Source organism: Peromyscus maniculatus, chromosome X (assembly GCF_049852395.1).
Source record: "Peromyscus maniculatus bairdii isolate BWxNUB_F1_BW_parent chromosome X, HU_Pman_BW_mat_3.1, whole genome shotgun sequence".
NCBI classification, from domain to species: domain Eukaryota; kingdom Metazoa; phylum Chordata; class Mammalia; order Rodentia; family Cricetidae; genus Peromyscus; species Peromyscus maniculatus.
The window spans coordinates 37,437,951-37,460,040 of NC_134875.1; the positions used below are offsets into that span (position 1 = coordinate 37,437,951).

General features: G+C 45.5%; 2 protein-coding genes across 2 annotated transcripts in view; both read left to right on the top strand.

The window, feature by feature from the left end:
- Positions 1-1,135: 1,135 nt before the first annotated feature.
- On the top strand, positions 1,136-4,931 carry LOC143270970 (homeobox protein Rhox13-like). The gene is made up of 3 exons (XM_076562491.1): positions 1,136-1,655; positions 3,516-3,561; positions 4,774-4,931. Exons 1-3 carry the CDS (start codon positions 1,408-1,410, stop codon positions 4,888-4,890), a joined length of 411 nt encoding a protein of 136 aa, XP_076418606.1. The 5' UTR covers positions 1,136-1,407; the 3' UTR covers positions 4,891-4,931.
- Positions 4,932-18,426: 13,495 nt separating this feature from the next.
- LOC143270673 (paired box protein Pax-7-like) overlaps positions 18,427-22,090 on the top strand; it is a 36,116-nt gene continuing 32,452 nt past the window's right edge. The window contains exon 1 of the mRNA XM_076561518.1: positions 18,427-18,583. Within this exon, the coding sequence (XP_076417633.1) occupies positions 18,541-18,583 (43 nt within the window). The 5' untranslated portion in view covers positions 18,427-18,540. The remainder of the gene's footprint in view (positions 18,584-22,090) is intronic.

The following is a 22,090-nucleotide window of genomic DNA, read 5'->3' on the forward strand; positions in this document are numbered from 1 at the left end:
AGTGTTCTCACTGGTGCTGATGCTCCAAAAACTGAGATGTACTGTTGACCCTCTTCCTGGGGAGACAGGAGAAACTGGGAACAAACATCTACTAAGCCCAGTTGGAGCTATCCAGCCTTTTACTTCCTGTGTCTTAACCATCTCTCCCTTATTATGAAATGTTTCACCTCCCTTTGGAATGTCTTGTGTCTTCAGGAGCTTTCCTCCAAATGGAATGTCTTATCTTGGAGGAAACTGCTACACAAAATGTGTATCTAGCTGCAGGGCCAGACCCTTTTGAGGCATCCTCTAGGTGACCACATGTCTGGCTCAGGTTATGACTGCCCTTCCTATCAATTAGATGAGGCTCCACTTTTCTGAGGCTTACATCGCTGTGCAAGGGACCAGTTGTGTGTCTGTGAGAGGGCACCTTCATAAAACATGGACAGAGACTGTGGGGAGACCTGGTAAATATATGTGAAAAGGGATCTGTGTTTCTGACAGCCGACTACACATGACTGGCTGGGATCTGTCTAAGAGAAAGAGCTTTCATTGACACTTTAGAAGTGAAGACATTCTGCTGTTCATTGAGGACATTTTGTAAACATCCCTTCCCTCAGAAATCCCAAATCCATACACAGCTTCTTCCTGAAATCATGAGGCTCAGTTTCTATGACTTCCCTTGTAACTTTTCCAAGGATTGCACTGGCTTTTTTGCAGTGCTTTACAACACACTGTAAACATAGGACCAAAATGTCACTGCTGAAGGTGGAGGTCAGAGACTGGCCTATGCTTTCAGAGTCCTTGAAGACTCTTGAACAGACACGCACAGAGCTGACCCTGTCCACTCAATGTTCATCTCATGTGTCATAGAGACTCAGAAATGTGGGGTCTGGGATGTTGAGAAATTCACATAAGCCTCATGTGCTCATTGTGAGATTTTCCCCCCTTCCCCACTCTCAATGCTAAAATCAGCCTGCAATCTCCCATAGCCCCATTCCCAAGGTGTTCTGTGAGGTTCAAGAACATGGGCCAGGGCAGGCAGCCAGGTCTGAGCAGGTCTTCTAAAAGTAAGATTCACTCTCCTTCCCCCATCCCATGCTTGGGCCACGCCCCAGCCAATTCTCACTTCAGAGACACACCCACTAATGTAGGAAGCACTCAGAAAGCCAATAGCAAACTTGAAAGAGGAGGGCCTGAACCTTTGTGTCAGCAACCCACTGAAAGCCCCCAGGGTAAGGCTCCTTCCAAACACCTCAGGGAGGGTGCTGGTGACTAGGTGTCTGAGGAGCAGCAGCCAAGGAGAACCTCCACAATTACAACGACAACTTCTGCCATCATCTGGAGGACTATGAGGACGACATTGGGCCCCACCCTGAACATGAGGGAGCACCTAAATCAGGTGGCAGGGTCTATGAAGGAGCTATAATGCTGGACAACAGTGAGAACCAACAGGGTAACCTCAACCAGGGAGGCCACATGAGCCTGGGTCCTGAAGGTGACCACAGCAACCAGGTTGCCATGGAGGCAGACCCAGAGGAGCCTGCCATCTTGCTGGCTGAGGTTCCAAGGATCCAGCCCAGCAGGCACCAAACCCAGTTCCACTTCACACAGTGGCAGGTGCAGGAAATGGACACCATTTTCCAAGAAACCCAGTACCTGGATGTGCTCACAAGGTATGTGGCTGGCATTAGGAGGCACCCGGGCCTCCAGAGACTAGTGTTCATATTGACCTGTCCTTTACCCCTTCTGGGGAGGCCCATCCTCCCCATTCATTTCCAAACCACAGGTGTCTTCTACCCCATGATGGGTGTGGGGAATTTGCTTTGCGGCATCGAGCTCATGTTTGAATCAAGGTTAGTGTTTTCATGCAGTGGTGGCATGAGACAGGTGTGCTTACTGCTCATGTCCTTCTTTATCTTGGTTCTCAACCGTGGTGCAACATGGGTGAATGAAAATCGTGTAGGAACTCAAACTATTCTGATGCTTTAGAATTCTGCAATGTTATGATTTGTCTGATAGAGCTCTAGAAGTCCATTCCTCTTGAACAACTGAATCAAAATTCCCTTCTTCTTCCACCCCAGAACCTGATGTCTTCTTCCTTCCTGGTGTAAACAGTAGTGCTCTACAGGCTGCCTCTGATAGAGGTCAAAGTCATTTTTTGACTCATTTGTTCTTGACTCATTTGTTTTTGACTCATTGTTCTTAGGCTTCTCAGCTGTAGTTTCTGCTGCTGTTCATATATTTTTGTTTCTGAATCTCACACTACTGTATCAACATACCCTGTCTTTGGTCAGAATCCCTCCTCTGAGGAGTTCAGGGTTGTTTTTGCCTTGTGGCTATGGGGGTGGGGTTGATGTTACCTGGGATGACAAAACCCTCTTCAGCTCCAGGCTTCTGGTCTTGGCTATGTAAACTCTGAAATGGAGTTACTGGATTGAGTCTTTTCCTAAGCAATGCTTTTCCTCATGTAGTGCATGAGTAGATATTTCCACCCGCAGTCTAGAAGCTCCTGTTTTCTCTGCATCCACACCTCTTGATTGTATTAGCTACCCACTGGGTAAGAGATTGTGACAGTGTTCTTTCCATACATTTTCCTACGCTGTGGTTGTCTTTGTCACTTTTGTGTGTCTGTGGTGAGGGTTGAAGGCAGGGAATGTGTACACTCCACAGGCAGTCCACTAAATCTATGGCCACAGCCACCATTGCTTGGTTGATACTAAGGGGGTGTTTGGTTTCTTTAAAAATAGACTTCCTTTGGAGTCCTTGCTGAAATGGACCTCCCAGTATAAACCAAGCTAAGCTTGTTCTTGAGGCTATCCTCTCTCTGGTGTTCAAGTACTGGGAATACAAATCTGAGACTTCCTGTCTTGGCTATGACCCTCCTCTTACTGATTGAAATAGGGTCTTTCTACCTTCCTTAGGGTGACCTTGAACTTAAACTAGAGCCTACTCAGGCCTTATATTGTGACCCTTCTGCCTTAGATTCCCAAGTAGCTGGACTTACAGGTCTCCACTATCAGTTCGGGCTACACACTCTTGGTTGTGTCCTATGATACACGGAAGATTATATTTTTGATGTGCTCTATTTTATCTCATTTTCTCCCCACCCACCCCTCTACCCCCGACCTGACTCCTTCCTGGTCTTCGCATTAGATACTAAACAAAATTTATAGGAAACAGTGTCAGGAGAATAAGATCCTGCCATCATGCAGCCTTTCACATGTTTCCTACCTATTCCTATGCTTAAAATTTACATAATGTCTCTATCATAAACTTCTGCCTTTGTACTCATTTATAAAATACTGCATTGAAATTATTTGTGTAAGCTAATTAGAGTCATTTTGATCATCAATCTACAACACAACACTTTTAATGTTGTGATGATATGAAACCTTTGAAAAATATGTCGCTTTATCAGTGACACATCCTTGAGTTTAGCAGGAAGACAAAGACTGTCACAAGTACACACTGTTTTCAGCCTGTGATGCTTCTCATAACATTGACTACTGATCTCTGTGGCTTTCTCTGCACAGACGGGTGCTTGCCAGAAGCATGAATGTGCCCGAAGCCAAAGTGCAGGTCAGTAAATCTGAGAAAACATGGGGCAGGGTAGGCCATCTGGAGCACTTCAGGTCTTGGACCAGTGTCCTGGGTCTTTTTCAGTAGGAGTATAATTTCTGTTTTCCTATGATGACAGTCACTGGCTTCTTCATTGGAAGGTGGAAGATCTATACTTCAGCTAGTGCTTCTTGCCTATTCCTGGAAGTAAAGTGACTTCCTGGTGGAAACAGAAACCCAAAGCAACCACTTGCTGCCCATGTTCTGTGTGCAAAGCCAAGGTCTTTACACAGCAAGGGCTCTATAATTATATACATGTAGAACACATACCTGTTAGTGCATGACTATTTATGCAGTATTCATGTTTACTTCCTTCACCACCATTGTCCTTTACAGGAAACTAATGTGGAGTCATTCAGGGCTGAGGATGCTGCTGTAGAGACTCAAGTTGATGCAGGATCAAACAGGGCTATCAAAGGATTCAGTTGCTTTGAATTACTAAAAATTAGCTGTGCACACTTAGCTAAAGGATAATCTAGTAGCTATCGGGGCAAGTTACCAATCTGCCCATGGAACCCACAAGAACCAACTCACACATGATATGATGACACTGATGTGGGGACAGAGCTTCATAGTCCAAGTGGTTGCTCCTCCTCCTCTGTGAGTGTGCATGAGATAGCAGCACTCAATTTTCATCTGGAGGATTGGTTTCAATTCAGATGTTGCCTCCACCCTAACACAATCTACAAACTGTCCCAAGGGCGGTGGATGGCGGGTGAGGATTAATGCTATTGAAACCTTGTCTAAGGGATGAAACAGTCAAAACCAGTTAATTCATTAGAGATGACCCAGCTTCGGTGAATAAGACACCCATAAAAGTGCACCTTGGAAATCACATTAAATGTGCACTTGTCTTGCACCGAGTCTCTTCCAGAACTTAGCACAGGGCTGCTGCTCTTATTGTGTGATCAGAAGGAGCAGGCATACTATGACTTTTCAGAAATAGTGATTGCTGGTACTGTTTTCAGTTTCCTGTGAAGAAGGCAGGGTTAACTGGAGTCTAGCCATGGCCTCCAACACTGAACACACCCTGCCCGCTTCTGCCCTGGGTGGCTGAGCATTTGGAAACCAGCTGCTGATGGGCAATTCAGAATGCCAGTGTCCTGATGATGTGCCTCTTTGCATCAAAGTGCCCAGCATGCTGAGACATTTCCTGTTCTCCTCTGCTTTCAGACTTGGTTTAACAACAGGAGAGCCAAACAGAGGGCCAGTGAGAAGAAAGCGATGCTCAGGAGTGCACCACCTGGGATCCAGGACCATATTTCCATGAAGGACATGGAGGAGCCCTAGGATGCCATCCTTGTCCAGGAGCCACATGGAGATGGGCTGTTGAAAATTATGTTTCTTTATATCGTTGGCATTGGAATAACAGTACCAATAAAGACAGATTTTCACAATATTTTCTTCTGCTTTGTAGAATGTAGATGCAAAAAGTTCTCTGTACACAAGATTCAAACAGATTGACAAAGAGGTCTTCTTTCATGAGGTGACATGCCTGTGTCACCTTCAGTAGCCCCTGAGCTTCACAATTGTTTCTCTGGTCTCTCTGGATTTGCACAGAAAGTGGCTTGTTCTCTGTCTCTCACTCCTGACCCACATTCTGAACGCGTAGGAGCAGAAACATGTCCAAGGATCCTCATTGTCCCCAGTAGGTGGTCAGTGCCTTTTCAGACAGCACAGCCGTCTGCCCACACTCATGAGTTCAGTACACACCTGAATCTTCCTAAGGCCAGTCACAGGACTCACTGGATCAGACAGCATTCATCTTCACTGTGGGAATACAGGTCTCTGCTCACCTGACCCTTCTTCTTTGCAGCAAGCATGGCCCTAGGAGCCAAAGTAGACAGAGGTCCTGCTGCTTCAAAAGAAACAGGAGACTCCAAACATTCCAGATTGGAGGGAGGCTTAGGCTTCTCTCCTGCCACCCAGCCCAGAGCATGCAAGATATTGCCCACCTTCCCTGGCTCAGAAGCTCACTTTAGATTTTTTATTTAAGTATATGTTTCTAGTAGTTTCAGAAACAGATGTAGGTATTTTAGTTAATTATCTTTTGTAGCCTCATAAATAATTTCTTCCATAATTGGTCAGGACCCTAAAAGTGTCGAAAATGAGGACGGTCTGGCCTCTGATGAAGGAGAAAAGAGAGAGCCACACATCTGGAGTGTGAGTCTTAACAGGAGCTTCATTCAAAGAGCTCTGTTGTTTACTGGCAGTCTAGCAGAAGGAATAGTGAGGTGGTTCTCTGGCAGGGTATGTATAGTGTAACGGTTCTGGACATGCTGTGTTTCCTGGATGGGCCCGCAGCAACAGCATCTGGAAAGAGTGAGTAGTAGAAAGAGGTAGAAGGTGGAAGGGCAATGACACAACACCAATTTAACAGTGGAAAGGTAGAGTACCAGGTACTAAAGACGCAAAATGCATTTAACAGTGAAGGCATGGGGTGAAGTTATGAAGTTACATTGCTAAGGATGTAAAGATCTCCAACTGAATTTGAGTAGCAGAAATGGTTTGTGTGTTTGAACAGAAGAATGGTGACATAAAACATCTTCCCAGCAAAATGTTAGTGATCTGGGAAATTTTAAGATTTTTGATGAAAAACATGGAAGATTTTAAAAGATTTATTTATTATCTTTATTTTATGTGCATGTGTGTTTTGCCTACATGTATGTCTGTGTACCATGTGCATGCATTGCCCATGGAAGGCAGAAGAGGAGATCAGATCCTCTGGAATGGGAGTTATAGACCACTGTCAGTCACCATGTGGATTTTGGGAATCAAGCCCCAGTCCTCTGGAAGAGCAGCCAGTTCTCTTAAGCACTGAGCCATCTCTCAGGCCCTGATAGTGTGAAGTTTAAGCCTCCACTCCAACTCTCTCTTGTGTTCCGAAGATAACAGCTATTATAGAGATTTATTTGTGCTGATGTTTCATGAATTCAATTCAAACAAAGAAAATGAAAGCACCCCAGGGCAGGCAACATGCCTCAGTCAGTGGGAGAAGGTACTTGTGCCAAAGCTGAGGATGTGAGTTTCATCCCCAGGAACCATATGGTGAAAGGACAGAACCTTCTGCAAGTTGCCCTCCACATGAGTGAGCTCACATGCACACACACACACACACACACACACACACACACACACACACTCACAAATTAAAATGTGGAACAAAACTATGTAATGCTGAAGTATGAAAGTGAGAATAAAATTGAAGTACTTGTACTCAATAAGAGGTGGGAGGTGCTGGTGGTGCATTTAACCATACCTAAACCTCCTCAGAAATGTGTGCTGACTGCTGGTGCCAAAGAAATGTTAGACCCCCACCTCAGAAAGGGGGAGAGACAAACTTTTCTTAATTATTGCAGTGGGAACAATCAATTGCTTCAGATACACTCCTGGCCAGTATCTCCCTTCATAAGAATCCATCCCTGATAGCTGGGCAATGGTAGTGCATGCCTTTAATCCCAGGCAGGTGGATCTCTGTGAGTTCGAGGCCAGCAAAGTCTACAAAGTGAGTTCCAGGATAGCCAAGGCTGTTACTGAGACAAACCCTGTCTTGAAAAAAAATCTGTTCATGGATACAATGCCAAAGGAAGTAAAGCAATGTGTAGAGTTTGTAGATATTTTCCTGCCCACACTGAAGCCTTATGTGAAAGAATCAGGCACACCTCCTGATCGCCCAGGCAAACTGCTGAATCAAGGCTTCAAATAGAAGTTAAAGAAGACAATGAGCTGTTCTATTCCATTTACTATGCAAAGCCATTCTTGGCGTTTGCAACTCTCAGCCCTTTTGAGTATTCTTGCAGTGTTCACCTTTTCCTCCACCACTTTTTTTTTCTTCTTTTTTTTCTGGTTTATTTCTATCTATTACAAATGTATAAAAAATCCTCCATCAACGCTGCTGATAGAAGCAGAACCTTGAGAAATATACCTTTGGTTTGCCTCAGAAAAGAAACACATATTGCACTGTAAAGTTTATAAAATTGGCGCAAAACATTGTGGTAATGTTACAATACCAGTTTTAAGAGTTCAGTGACTAATGGGGAGCCGATGGGATACATGCAGAACTGTGAAAGCGATCTCACTTAGCCAGCTGTACACGTAGACTGTAAATCTACATTCAGATCAATTCTGAACTAAAACTATCATCTCAGTTTATCTGTTGAGGTCAACCAGGAAACCCTAGAATATACCTTGATTTTTGCAAAAAACAAAATAGGGAGAGGGGTTTCTTCAACATTTCAGTCCACGAGTAACAGTATCCTAACAGGCAAAGTGTTTTCTCACTGTCAACATAGAATGAACTGCTGCTGGAGGTCAACTTGGGCTTTAGAACAGCTCTGAACTATAGCTTACTTTTCCTGGTTTGGTCTGACAGAATGATTGAATGCTTTTGTACAAAAATCAGAGCCTTAAAAACAAGGATTTGGTGAGATTGTAAATTGGTGTGCCACTTTGGCAAAACAGTTTGGTGGTTGGTCAAAACGCAAAACATCGTTACTCTGTTACTCAACAATTCTACCCTTAGGAATATATCCTCAAACTACTGAAAATGTGCACCTATGAAACATGTACATGAAGGTTTACAGCAGTGTGTTGCTAATAGTAAAAAAGTTAAAACAACTCAAATAGCTATCAAATACTGGAGAGAAATAAAATGTGGCTTATTCATACAATAGAATATTATTAAGACATAAAAATGAATGAGAAACTGACAGATTAAATGACTTTGGTGAACCTTCATAATTTCATTTGTAGATCTTTCCATTTCTAATTTATAAATACATTTGGGGTTATAAATTATAAATGTACTGCCTCCTGTCAACATTGCATACTTCTATTTGATGATTTCTGTGTCAAACATTATATGGAAATGTTTCCAAGTATTTTCTGTATTAACTGTGAATGAATAGAACAAAATAAATTGCCTGTAAAAAAAAAAAAAAGAAGAAGACAATGAAACTGCTAATAAATTGGAAAGGGAATCTTGTAAGAAACCCAACCCTATTGGGCTTGTGTCTTCCAACTGCAGAAAACCAAGGCCCACAGCAAGCCAGAGTATGGCTCTGCCTTATGGTGGAGCTTAGCTACCTTTCTCTTAATACAAAGGGTGCCACCTTGTGGAGCATGCACATATACTCACTGTATACTGCCTGGCCTTTCCATGTCTTTAACCAAATATTCAAATTTTGTAGTGATTCTAACCTGTAGAATGTCTTAAGTGATCAACCCGGTCTGCTTTCTGATGCTGTGATAAAACACAAATCAAAAGCAACTTGGAGAAGGAAAGGGTTGACTTACTTGGCTTAAGGGTTATAGTCCATCCATCCTCTGGGGAAGCTAAGGCAGGAAGCTGGAGGCAGGAGTTGATGCAGAGGCCGTGGGTGAGTGCTGCTTACTGCCTTGTTCCCCAGGGTTTTCTCAGTCTACTTTTTCTTTCAAGACACGGTTTCTCTGGGAACATTTGGCTGGGCACCCCCACTGACATACAATTGGGCTGGGCCCTCCCACAGCAATCATTGATGAGAAAATGCCCCATTGACATGTCCACGGGCCAATCTGAAGGAGGCAATTCCTCTTTCCAGGTGACATTTTTGGGGGAATTGGGGGTGTTGAGACAGAGTTACTCTGTGTACCACCTGCTTTCCTGGATATCGTTCTGGAGAGCAGCCTGGCCTTGAACTCACAGGGATCAATCTGCCTATGACTCCAGAGTGCCGGGATTAAAGGTGTGTACCACCACCAGCTGCCTTGTTGTTGTTGTTGTTGTTGTTGTTGTTTGTTTTGTTGTTTTCTTTTGTTTCCAAGACATGGTTTCTCTGTATAACAGCCTTGGCTGTCCTGAAACTAGCTCTGTAGACCAAGCTGCCCTCACACTCACAGAGTTCTGACTATCATTGCCTCCCGAGTGCTATCAGCCAGTACCATGAAGATCCTGCACAGAACTTCTGTGAATGGTGGGATTTATAAATGAAATATGTTTGCTGCATTGGATCTGGATTTTTAATGTTAAGTGAACACAAAGAGAAAATTGAAGTCCTTAAATACTATATATTTTCCTTTGTATGTTGACATGGAGTTACATTTTTCCCTGTGTTGTGAAAAATAAATATGCCTTGAAAATATATACTATTACAGGATCTTTCATTGTATACAGACATGGCCTCTGCTTCAGCTTGGCCTGTGTGATGCCCTGACCCTGGGTGGCAGCACATGTCACTCAGGTCTGTATGGGCCTGGCAGCAGCACAGACCTCAGGCACCAAGAAGGCCACCGGTGGAAGCCCAGACCCTGGCCATCAGTGTGATGTTTGGTGACAACATGGGCCATGGATATCAGCCCACACTCAGGGTGCAGTAGGGCCACATACGCAGACATGGAGAGCTTTGCCTGGATGGTGAAATTGAGGGAAAGCTGGCAGGCTGAACCAACCCAGCTACCACCCAGTCCCAGAACCAGGATAACAAGGTAGTCTACCTCATCTATGAACTGCTGGAGCATGTGAGGGGGCCTGTCCTGCAGACCCAAAGCTGCAGGATCTCCATGACACAAGGCAACATCAGAATATCCAAGAGGAGGTCCAGTGATTTTTGTGTGTGTGTGTTTTTGTTTTGGGTGTTTTAGTTTTAGTTTTAAATTTTGTTTTTGGGGGCATGTGGCAAGGGCACAGGGCAGAATTGAGGACACAGGGAGATGAGTGAGATTAGGATGCATGATGTGAAATTCACAAAGAATCAAGAAAAACGTTAAAAAAAACACAATAGTAATAAAAAAAACTAGAGATGACATTAAAAATTCAAGAAACACTTGGTGTTTTCCAGTATTGTATCTACCCTTTTAGCTATTTGTGGCATTCATGAGACTGCCTGGGATCTTCCAGGATCACACATGGTAGAGAGGGACACTGAATAGAAGCTGGATTTCCATACATCCAAAGGTCTTAGACCCCTGTGCTTTCTATAGATATAGAAGTGGCCATGTTCTCTTCCATAGGGCTGGAATTCCTCAGGAGGTTACTGATTGGAAGGGCTCCCCAAGCCCTCTGAACTACTGCTTTGTTCTGACCCCTCACATGGAACAGGAGACATGCAAGAGGGGCACCAGCAGCTCAGGGGAGCAGAGGCGGAGCTGGAGTGGAGTTCTCCCCTAAGGACCTAAAACACAAGGCCACTAGAGATGGGATGCAAACACCTGGATCCCAAGGAGGCTTTTAACAAAACTGTATATTCACACAGCTTTTTTAAACAAACATGAGTAAATTTTAAAAACCAAATTGGGGCCCATTGCTCACTGCTCCACAGGAAAATGAGGAGTGGGAGATGAAACTGATAAGATGAAATATGAAATGGATATATATATATATATATATATATATATATATATATATATATATTTCCTTCCTTCCTTTCTTTTGTTCTTTTATATATTTATTTTTTGGGGGCAAAATGCCCTAGGCAGAGCTAAAACTCACTCTCAAACCAAGAATGACTTTGAAGTTATGAGCTTTCTGTGTCACAAGTATTTCAGACTGGGACACCCTGGCACTTTATGGAATTTGAGGGGCTCTAATCCAGGTTTTTATGCATGTTGCACAAAGACTTGGCACAATGAGCTACGACCTCATCCCAGAAATTAATGTCTTTATACTCACACCCAGAAACAGAAAAAATAATTCTAAGGGCCCTGGACACTTCACCAACAGCAGATTCAGATTATATACAGCAAAGACAAAGAACAGGAAACATGCATGTACAGACAGTGGTGAGGTGGTTATTAGAACTGTGAAGTAAGTCTCTTCTGGGAGAAGAAATCCAGCACCAGGACTCCAGAATATTTCCACCCCAAAACAGGAACTTCCTGGACACATGCTAGTACTCCAGGGTCCCTTCTATTCTAAGAGTGACCAGAACATGTTGGGAATAGTTGGCTGCCTTGGAACCAGTCTGACCACATGCCAGCGAAGGGGCTGCTTGACTGACAGTTCTGGGATGGAGACCAGCGTGTAAAGGCCTGCTCTTGACACTTTGACCATTCAGAGAAGACACTAGAAGTGTGTGTGTGGGGGGGGGGTAACAAGAGAAAGGTGAGGAACCTGAGCACAGGTATGAACATTCTCACAGCTTTTGCCAGCACTCATGAAGGCTGAACAGTACTACTAAACTCCTCCCCAGTAGCCCTGGTGAAGATGAGCCCTCTGATCTGCCTGCTGAAGGACCAGCAGGCCCTGCAACCCTGACCCCTGACCAAGCTCCTGGAAAGGCAGAGCATGGAAGCATTTTTCTTACTTGCAGCAAATTGGTTCCCATAGTTGACCCCACAACTTTCCTAGGAAGATAATTCACCAAGGCCAGGGTCTCAGCTGAGACGCAACTTGGAAGGCTCCTTCTACACTCTACTTTCCCAAGGGCCGCACCTTCCCTGTAAACACAACCTGCTCACTGAAGCTCCAAACTGCTGTTGGTTTTGGACCTCAGGGGCTCAGTCCATAGCAACTGTCAATCATACCAGGAAGCCTGGAAGGAAGGCCCTGACAGAGGTCTTGGCTCCTAGAAGTTCATTAGAGAAGATTGCTCCCCAGGCCTGCTCAGCCGGCTGGAGACAAACTCACTGGAGATCATTCTCAGATAAGGGGAGTTTTTCTAGTTCCCACTACTGCTCCCAGAGTCATTGCTTTTGCTTTGAGATCCAGTTTGGGCCACAGGTTTGGAGACTTGGTGTTTCAGACACAGGCAGGGAAACTCCTTCAGCCTTTGAGACATGCCTGACATGGGAGATCTTCCACTTGTGCTCCTCAGTGGCCTGCTCTCTGCAGACTTGCTCTGCAAGGGCCTCTTCCCAGTTGGCATACCGAGATCCCTGCTACTGGGACACTGGTTGATGGTGCTTGGCTAGGCACCCTGAAGCCTGCTGAAAACTTAGTGCTGAAACACTACCAACATCTCTCCATCACTTACCTTCCTCTTTCTACTTCCCTAGTCAAGTGTCCACTCTTGGGTCTTGCTTTGTTTTTATTCTTCACTGACTGCCCACTTTATTCCTGGAGGGAGGGAAAAACAAGGAATAAAGGTAAGAATAGACCACCTCATGGAAATGGAGTGGTGAAGCATCATGATCCAGCTGACCGATGTTGGGAGGCCACAGCAAAGACTGGGGGAACCCACTGCTGCTTCAGGACAGACAAATGGGAACAGGAAGGGAGTCAAGCAGGCTGTAGAGCTGTGGACACCAGAGGGTTCCTCCAGCAGTGCAAGCTGTGGGAGGAGAGCATAGATCCTTAGTACACGGAGCTCCTTGAAGCTTGGTGAGAAGGCTGTGCTAGGGTCCCTGTGGGTCCCTGTGCTTTTTTCCTGCCAGAAACCCTAAGTCCAACCCCTAAGTCATTCACTCACTTAGCAAAATATTGGCACACTGCTGTTATCCGGTAGCCAACAGAGTGCCCACCCTCTCAGCCTTGTGGAGAGGCCCAGGTACCCTGGAGTTGGCACAGGGACATTGGTGGGCTGCATTCCCTCCTATATGGGAATAGGCTACCTGCCTAATTGCTTCCTTGTTCCCAGCATGAGTCCACGGGCCACAGGAACACATCCAGCACTAGACAGGCCAATCCACAGAGGCCCTCAGGGATCCTAACTCAGTAATAGGAGGTACTAGTGGCAGTACAGACCTGCTCACACAGGTGTGAAGGGCAGGAAGTGTGCACATTACACGGCCTTGGAGTTGAATTAGAAAGTAGGACAAGTCAGAAATAAAAGCAGAAGGAAGAGAGGTGAACCAAGGAACACTGATGGTGACAAATTCAAATGGAACATGAGGTCAGAGAAGGACTATGTTGGGCTCTGGCAAAGTCAGAAGGGCAGAGGTCAGCTGTGGGCAGTGTCTGAGCAGAGAAGCAGCAGAGTCAGGTTGGTGTTTTGGAAAGAAAACCCTGACTGCACTTGTGAGAGCATGATGTTCATGGTCTGTAAAATCATCTATCCTCGGGTCAGACTTTTGCCTTTGGAGTAAATTCTCCAATGAAGGATATCAAGGCCCTTCCTAGCTTTTTATTTAGACATATGAGTATCACAGCCAAATCAACATACACTAAGTCATTATAAACAATTTCTACTAGTATGTTTCTTCATTCTCCATGGGGGTCACTGAAGAAGTTGAACATTCTTACCACCCCACCAGGGGATATCTGAGAGCTTGTTATGCCAGCCTAAGCTTGCATCCAGGAAGAACAGGACCCTCTCAGAGTCACCAGGGTAATTTATGTGGTCAACTGTCCATACAGCAGAACAATTTTTACTGGAATTTGAGCCCCACAAAGGCACATTTAGGGTCATGGAGATTTTACAAAGGCCCAGAGTTCTTTCTGTACACTGGACCCTGGTTGGCCAGGCTGACTTACATGAGAAATACCCACCACTGTCCTGCAGCCTGCCTCACTTCTGTACTGATGCACAGTCAGTCATGCTCACAGCATGTCATCTTCCTGCTGCACAGTCTTTTCACTTCTCAGTGGCCTCTCTCCTGGGCACTGCTGGGTACCCCAGCTCCAACCTCCTTCTTTGGGATCATATTTTTCTTTTGGGTTTTTACAAAGTTTCTCTGTGTAGTTTTGGAGCCTGTCATGGATCTCGTTCTGTAGACCAGGATGGCCTCAAACTCACAGAGATCTGCCTCTCTCTGCTTCTCTAGTGCTGGTATTGAAGTCATGTGCCACCACTGCCTGGCGAGGCTCATAATTGGTACTGGAAAACTGGCCCAGCTTGTCCCTAGACCATCTCCTGGCCATGCCTCTACCATCTCTTTCAGAGCTACCCTTCCATGGAGCTCACTTCAGCCTCCCACCCTCTCCTTCCTCAGGATACAATTCTTCTAGATGTCTTCCAACACAGCTTTCAGTCCGGGCCTCCCTCTAAATCAACACTTGTCTCTCTCGACCATGTTTCTCTAACAAACAGCAGAAAGAGTCCTTACTGAGTCCCTGTAGGAAGAGACCTGCAACCAGAAACAGGACCTAAGGCCTGGATACAACAAGAATGCTCCAGGGCCTGTTGCTGGGATACAGCATACCAGAGGGGTTCAGCAAGAACCCTCCAAAGTCATGTGGCTGGTTGAAAGACTGAAGGGAGGATCCCTGACCTTCCTACTCCTTTCCTGGTTCAGAGAGGGTCTCACTCTTCATTATTTCTACACAAGACACCAGTATACACACAAAAAGAGAGAGGGAGAGGGGAAAGATAGAGAGAGGGAGAGACAGACAGAGAGAGCAGTTGTGGCTCAGATGAACTAGGTGGCAGCCTCTGATTTTCCTGGCAAAGTCATGATTATCACTTGATGGCTTGAAAGCTCAGGCCATGGAGTGCTGAGCAGAGAAAGGACATAGTGAGCTCTGACTAAGTGGACAGTGCAGGGGTCAGTGTATCCTGTCCAGTGAGCAACAAAGGCCCCATGGGAGAGCCAACCTGGGCACAGCTGGCTCACCGATTTTCAGGTGTCCCTAACAATGCTGACCACGGGTTTGTTGAAGATGACTCAAATCTAGGAAATCTTCCCCATTTATTATTCTTTCTGTATGTTACATGATGTCATATGCAGATATAAGCTCATCAAAGAATTCATTCTGTCAATTGTGTTTCTTCATTTTCTTTAAGAATTTTTTATTCATTTTACACACCAACAACAGATCCCTGTCTCATCTCTCCTCATGCTTCAGTCACCATTCCCCCAACCCCTGCACCTACCGCCCTATGCCGACCCCCAAAATGGTAAGGCTCCCATGAGGAGTGGGTGGAGCATAGTACATTCAGTTGAGGAAGGTCCAAGACCCTCCCCTCTGTACCAAGGCTGTGCAAGGTGTCCCATCATAGGTAATGAGATCCAAAAAGCCGCACAAGTACCAGGTATAGATCCTGATCCCACAATTGTGTTTCTTCTTACAGCTGATAAATTGCTTTTAAAATTGCTCATTTGAATTATCTCAACACTCTTCAAGGTAAACTTAATATTGTCCTGGGTTTCAGTTAAGCAGTGAAACAGGTTTTTTTTTATTGTGCTCATCAATAAAACAGACTTAGAATTCATTTGTGTTTTTTTTCCCCAGCAGTAACTAGCTTTATGAAACGTTTTGGACCACTTTTCTTTTATGTTTTTCATATTTTTACAACTACTCTTACATTCTGCATATTAGACTCTCTCTAGGGGATCAGCCAATGGGATGGGAGGGCTTTGGCTACAGATGTTTCTGCATGTGAATGTTGTGACTGTAAATGCACCTGTGTGTGTATATGTACATGCTGACCAAGAAATCCCTCAGGAAAATCTGTGTGCAAGTAGGTTTCCCCTCTAACAACTATGATGAGCAGAGTCCCATGGGAAAATTGTGTAGAAATCCCAAAATCACATGCCTTAACCTGAAGCAGTGGTTCTCTACTTGGGGGATGCAGCCCCTTTTAATTTTGGGGTTCACAGACCTTTAAAAGACCATCGTTAAACAAAGATATTATATTATGATTCATACCAGTAGCAAAAGTACAATTAGGAAGCAACAACAAAAATGGTTGGGGTCGCCACAGCATAACTATATTAAAGGGCCACAGCATTAGGAAGGTTGAGAATCACTGACCTAAAGCATTGAGCATGTAAGTAAACAAGAAGGAGCCACAAGATTTCATTAATGCATATCAATCATGGAGAGTCCCTCACGGATTATAACTTATAAGAAAATCATACAGAGCTGCAATTGGGCTCATGAATCACAGCTGTTACACAGCAAAAGCTGCTTATGGATACAGGTTCCCTGTCATTGCCCGGATATGTAGGAATGGGCAACTAGATAGCAGCAAGCTAGCAGCAGACATCCTAAGGAATCAGCAGAGTGGAGTCCCTTCCCCAGGTTCAAGATGGGGACAGCAGAGTCAAGAGGACCAAGGGTAAAGGCAGAGGTGGGTGCTGGTTTCCAGACTCACACAGATAACAGATTGGAGCATTGCAGGCCTTGATGTTTACCTGTGTTATCTACTCCCATAGTGCACCCCACAGCTCCTCTGGGTTACACAGCAAGCATTCATCTTTATGGGTGCTGTGTCACCCATCAGAGAGGAATATCCCTCTGCATCACTCTTTGTAAGTCCTGGGAGCAAACTGCCAGAAATAAAAGAATACACCCAGTGTCCTGTGAGCTCTGTAGAAAGGGGAGGAAATGAACAGTCTCTGGGGTACCCTGAATGCATGATTGCTTACCTGCTTCAAACCAACCCTGTGAACAGCACATTGGGAAATTTATATCAGAATCCGGGGTTGGTATGGATGCAGAAGTCAGGTGTCTGTCCTTAGTAAGAAAAATCACTCACGTTCAAATTTCTAAGTTGCTCGCATATGTTACAGGGATGGGAGGGCTTAAAGGAGTGTTGGTTTGAAACAGCCAAGCCAGAAACACTGAACATGAGACACAAAGAGTTTCTGCGATCAGTAGGACAGTCAAGCTGTCTCACACTGATAAAGACAGGGCTCCCAGCTAGTGTGGGCAGTCCAACCAGGCCACCAAGTCCTTCAGGAAAGCACACCTGGCACTATTGTCTCCTTATATAGCCTGGCTTCTACAGCAGCTAGTTGTGAGAGTGAGTAAAGTCTGTGTCTAAGAGAGCCTCCCATTTCAGTGTTTCAGGGAAGCCTTTCATAACCACACAGGAGATAAGGAGAAGAGGAAGGACAGTTGCAGCTGCTTCTTGGTGACTGAGAAGAAAGAGACCTGAGGATAATTAAAAGCACCTGGGACAGCTGAAATGTCAGAGGACAAGATGATGTAGTGTCTAATGGTGACCAGACAGTCAAGGCCCACAACTCACAAAGCCCTAGTCAGGGATGCACAAAGGGGCCTGTGGTGGGAGGGGGTTGAGCCACCCCTGACTAGGTGGGAAATAGGTGAACAGAGCATGGTCATCTCCTTGGTGTGGGCTAGACCATGTGGACCGTGGGACCTCCAGTATCTCAGCCTATGCTAACACAGAGAAATAACCCATCTCCTAACAATTACCTCAGCCATTGTCCAGACTCTGCCATGATCCTATTAAAAACAAAAACCACGAAATGACAGATCTCAGAGGTCTTTTAAATTTTGGGAATGTCACCTACTCTGGGGAGTCTAACTTTTCCTCAGTTCTGCCCCTTCCTGCAATTATTCATCGTAGAGCTTGAATCCAGAATTGCTTACTCCTCCTGTCTTTCACCTTCACAGCTGTGAGACAGGTTTGGAGCCAGTACCTAGGGTCAGTCTTTCATGTCCTCAGGTATCTGGGTCACCCTAGGACCTTGGTCAAGCACAGCTATGTAGAGCAAGGCCTCCATCAGAATGAGCTTGTGAATACCAGTGGAATTCAGCCCTGTTGGGAGCACAGTCTCTCAGGAGGATCTTGCCCTGGCCTACCCACATATTTGCCATCATACTGGGCTCTTCAAGACAGCACATCCAAGATTGGGGCTTTTTGTTTAAAGGACTTTTCCTTAATTTAATAAAATGATTTACCTGGGCTCAAGGGCCTGCTGAGTTTGAGAAGGTCTTTGTGTTACTCCCTGTGACTGAATTTGAACAGTCCAGCCTTACCCAAAACTAGAGGTGTCAGCTAAGGAGCAACCCAGAGCCACAGGTTCCGCACCCCCACCCCATACACACTCACTGCATTTTTTAAAGTACTCCCTGCTCTTTCAGCCCTAACTTGCTTCAGGCTAGGCACCTCAGAGGACAAGCCTAAAGACACTGAGTCTATGCAGGCCAGAATGTGATTGGACACATTGTAATTACGTTGAGTGTCCAGAAGACAAGTTTTCCGGGTCAAGAATCAAAGCTGTACCTGTGGCTCCAGACAGTGAGGACGTGGCTATAAAGCTTCGGAACTTGGGTCTGATTGAAAGATTCCCTGCACAGAGACTCGCCAGGGCTGCAGCCAGTGTTTCAACAGGATGCTGAGTACAGGAGCTGATGAGCAACAGGAAAAACAGCATGGTCAGTAAAATGGTTCTGACTGGACTTGGGCAAAATCCGGGAAGCAAATCTGTTGGAATGGCCAGTGGCCATGCACTTCGATTACCAGGCTCTGCCGGTGGCCCCTCTCCAGGCTTTCCAATGATCCATGGCCAAGATGCTCAGATTTTTATCTTTGTGTTTTTCTCTCTAGCAGGTGAGAATACAGTGGTCCTGAAGCCTGGAGAGAAAGGAGGCAAGAGAGTGCTTGTCCAGAGCGAGCTTGCTCAGGGTGAGCTTGATCAGGGCAAACGTGCTCCAAGCAAGCCTGCTCAAGAAGATCTTGCTCAGTCCGATCTTGCTCAGGAAGCCACAGGAGTGGTAGAGGAGGGAGAAAAGGAAGAAGAAATGGAAGGAGCAAATGCTGGCAATGGTAGTTCTGGCCCCATGGACAAGGGGATCCAGGCAGAAGGTGGCCATAGCAGCAGTGTTGAACAGCAGCCTCAGCAAGAGGCGGCAATGCCTGAGGGCACCAAGAGTCTCCAGGTTGGGGACAGGCTGCCTTTACAGCTCTACACCAGATTCACCCAGTCTCAGCTGCAGGAACTGAAGTGTCTTTTCGAAGAGAATCACTTCCCCAGCTTTCAAGTAAGGTAAGCAGAACACCCTGCTAGGCGCCTGGTTTTTAGGCAGTGCATCCAGGCTGTCCTTTGGTGCTCCCTGAACCCCTCATTTCCTCTAGAAACAAAGCCACCATGTCTGGACCCTCCAGCAGAAATTGGATACTGGAGTAGGAAGATGTGCCCTAGTCCAACTGGAAAGACTGTGTTCTGTTGCCTCTTTAAGTGGCACTTGAGTGGGAAATTTAGACAGTTCTTGTTCTAAATAATTCTCTGTAAGTATGAGTGAGAAGCCTGAGGTGTGGCTGGGAAAATGCAGGAGGGATTCCAGCTCAGATGAAAATTTGACTAACAGTTTACATCGTGGAGGCTCTCTTAATGAAGCTTTACATGTTAAGTACATGGACAACATACCTGTGTTTGGTGGGTACCCTTAATTTTGATCCCTGAAAGAAACCTGTTACTAAAATAAGTCGCAGATTAGGTATGAGGAATACTATATGTGTGCCAGTTGGAGTGTGTGTATGTGTGTGTGTGTGTATTTGTGTGTCTGTGTGTGTGAGCACGTACACATTTAAAAGGAATCAGAATATGTCCTTATATAGAGTGTTTCCACCACAAGGCCTAAATGTTGGAATCTTTTCACTTCAGGAAGGCCTTACAAGATCTATGGGTGTGACGGAAGAAGATTTGCAGGTCAGTATTTAAAAAAAAAAATAATGTTTTGGGAGGGCTCCACATCTTGTGATGTTGTTGTCTAGAGGATAATTATAGCAGAAGAGTGGGACCATGAAGTTGTATCCCAAGGACGCCAGACAAGTCCACAGCCGGGCTAGGCTCAAGATGATGAAAGACCTCCATTTTCTCAGGCAGGAAATGCCAACCTGGACACCTGAAACATAAGTTGCCTCGGTGCATTGTCTGTCCCTTGGAGGACATAGTGTGTTCTCCATGACCTTCTGAAGGCTGTGCAGCCTGCATGCCTCACTTAAGTGAAGAGACCATGTTCTTGTCCACTTTCAACTCTTTCACTCTGCGTGTCTCAGAAAACCTTTTCTCAGACTTCTTGCTCTAGTCTGCAAATGTCACATGCTTGGCAGGGTTCTGAACCAATAGTGGGACCAGGGACCTCAAATGGTCCATAGCCCTTTTACCTGTCTTTTGTTGATTATGAATGTGAACTCTGCTCAGCATTACAATCAGCCCTGGCTTTTCCAGACCACATGCCCACAAGGAAAAAGGCCTATAGACAGTATGCTTGGAGGCCAGGGAGGAAGCATAGAGCAGGAAGAAGTGCCCTTTGTCTCATAAAATGTGCATTCTGTATACTCATAAAAGGCTATCACCATGGAGCCCTTCACAGACAACTATGGGCCTTGAGATAGTTCTCCCGGGTTCCAAAAGAACTCTTTTTGATACTTTTCAGCACACAGCAGGGACCAGGAACAACCCACGCACTAGATCTGCATCCTCTTCTGAACAAATGCATTAAAAATATCAAATAATAGAGTGAAGAGTCAATATTCTAGGTCTGTCCCACAGCTGAAGGACTGGGTATGGTGGTCCATGTCCTCAGGGGGTTCATGGGGGTGTTTTGACTGGTTCCATGAGAACAAAAACCTGTTGCTTCCAGCATTCTGAACAATCACTAAACACTTGCAGTATGTCTTTAACCATTCTTGGGGTTAGATAGATAAACAGTTCCTGGGCAATCAGAAATGTGGTGCTTTTCTAGGGGAGTAGCTCTGTCCTGGAGCACATACCTAGAACACACTGGCCCAGGGATGGAATCCATATATGTACTAAAATGTTAGTAAAATTGAGCCAGTATACCAGGTTACAGGATGTGTTCTTCAGTGGTGGTACAGTTCAGTGTACTAAAGCAACCCTTTCTTCTGTTTGTAGGAATGGTTTAGGACCAGGAGAGCCATTTTCAGGAGAAGCAATAGAATGGTGGTGCTGATCCATGCACCACCTGGTCCCCAGAACAACGATCCCTGAAGATTTTGGAGCAGCACATGAGTGCCACCTCTGTTGTGAGCCAGATGACCTGGAACCTGGCCCTGCCCCCAGTGTGTCGGCCACACATGCTGGCCATGACATCCTTTTCTTCCCTGCAATTATCTCAGCAATAAAGAGGTGGATTCTCTCCACAGACAGTCAGGGTGCCAGTCCCAATAGCCAGAAGAACGAGCATCCACCTCAGAAGTCAGTTCCTGAGAGCAAAGGGGGCACCAAGGCTGTGCAGCTTTGTGATCTGTGTACAGCATATGTCACATCTGGTGACCTGAGTACAGTGTGTGTCAGTAACAGTGCCTGGTGTACAGCCTGTGCCAGGTCCAGTGCCCCAGGTACAGCCTATGCCGGTTCCTGTGCCCCAGGTACAGCCTGTGCCTGTTCCTGTGCCCCAGGTACAGCCTGTGCATGTTACTGTGAGCATGTACAGCCTATGCCATTACAGGACCGCATGTCCAGACTGTGTCAGTTCTGTCGCCCAGTGCACAGTCCATTCCAGTTACCGTGCCCAAAATGCAGCCTGTGCCAGCATGGGGGTCCTGCCGCTGCTTCTGTGACAGGGCTACAGCTGCAGGAGTTGGAACACTTTTTCCAGAGAAATCACGATCCAGTGCTGAAGAAGGGTAAGCACCTTGTGTGGCTTCAAGTCCTTTCATAGGGAACAAGCTGGTACAGAGAGGCCTCTGGCTCCTGGCAGCTGTCCTTCTTGTCTTCATTTACTGAAAAGTTCAGATTACATTTTATAGTTTTATTTTGCCTTAACAGACATCTATAGACTATTCCATCCAAACTCTGCAGAATACACATTTTTCCCATGGAACTTTCTCCAAAATAGATCACATATTCTGAGACAAAGCATGTCTGAACAAATACAGAAAAACAATTCTTTACCTGATCACAATGGAATGAAACT

Excerpts from the sequence above, each read along its gene's own strand:
- LOC143270970 (XM_076562491.1), top strand. The coding sequence starts at position 1,408 with ATGCTGGACAACAGTGAGAACCAACAGGGTAACCTCAACCAGGGAGGC. Across the intron at positions 1,656-3,515 it reads TACCTGGATGTGCTCACAAG|ACGGGTGCTTGCCAGAAGCA; the intron begins GTATGTGGCTGG and ends TTCTCTGCACAG. Across the intron at positions 3,562-4,773 it reads TGCCCGAAGCCAAAGTGCAG|ACTTGGTTTAACAACAGGAG; the intron begins GTCAGTAAATCT and ends CTCTGCTTTCAG.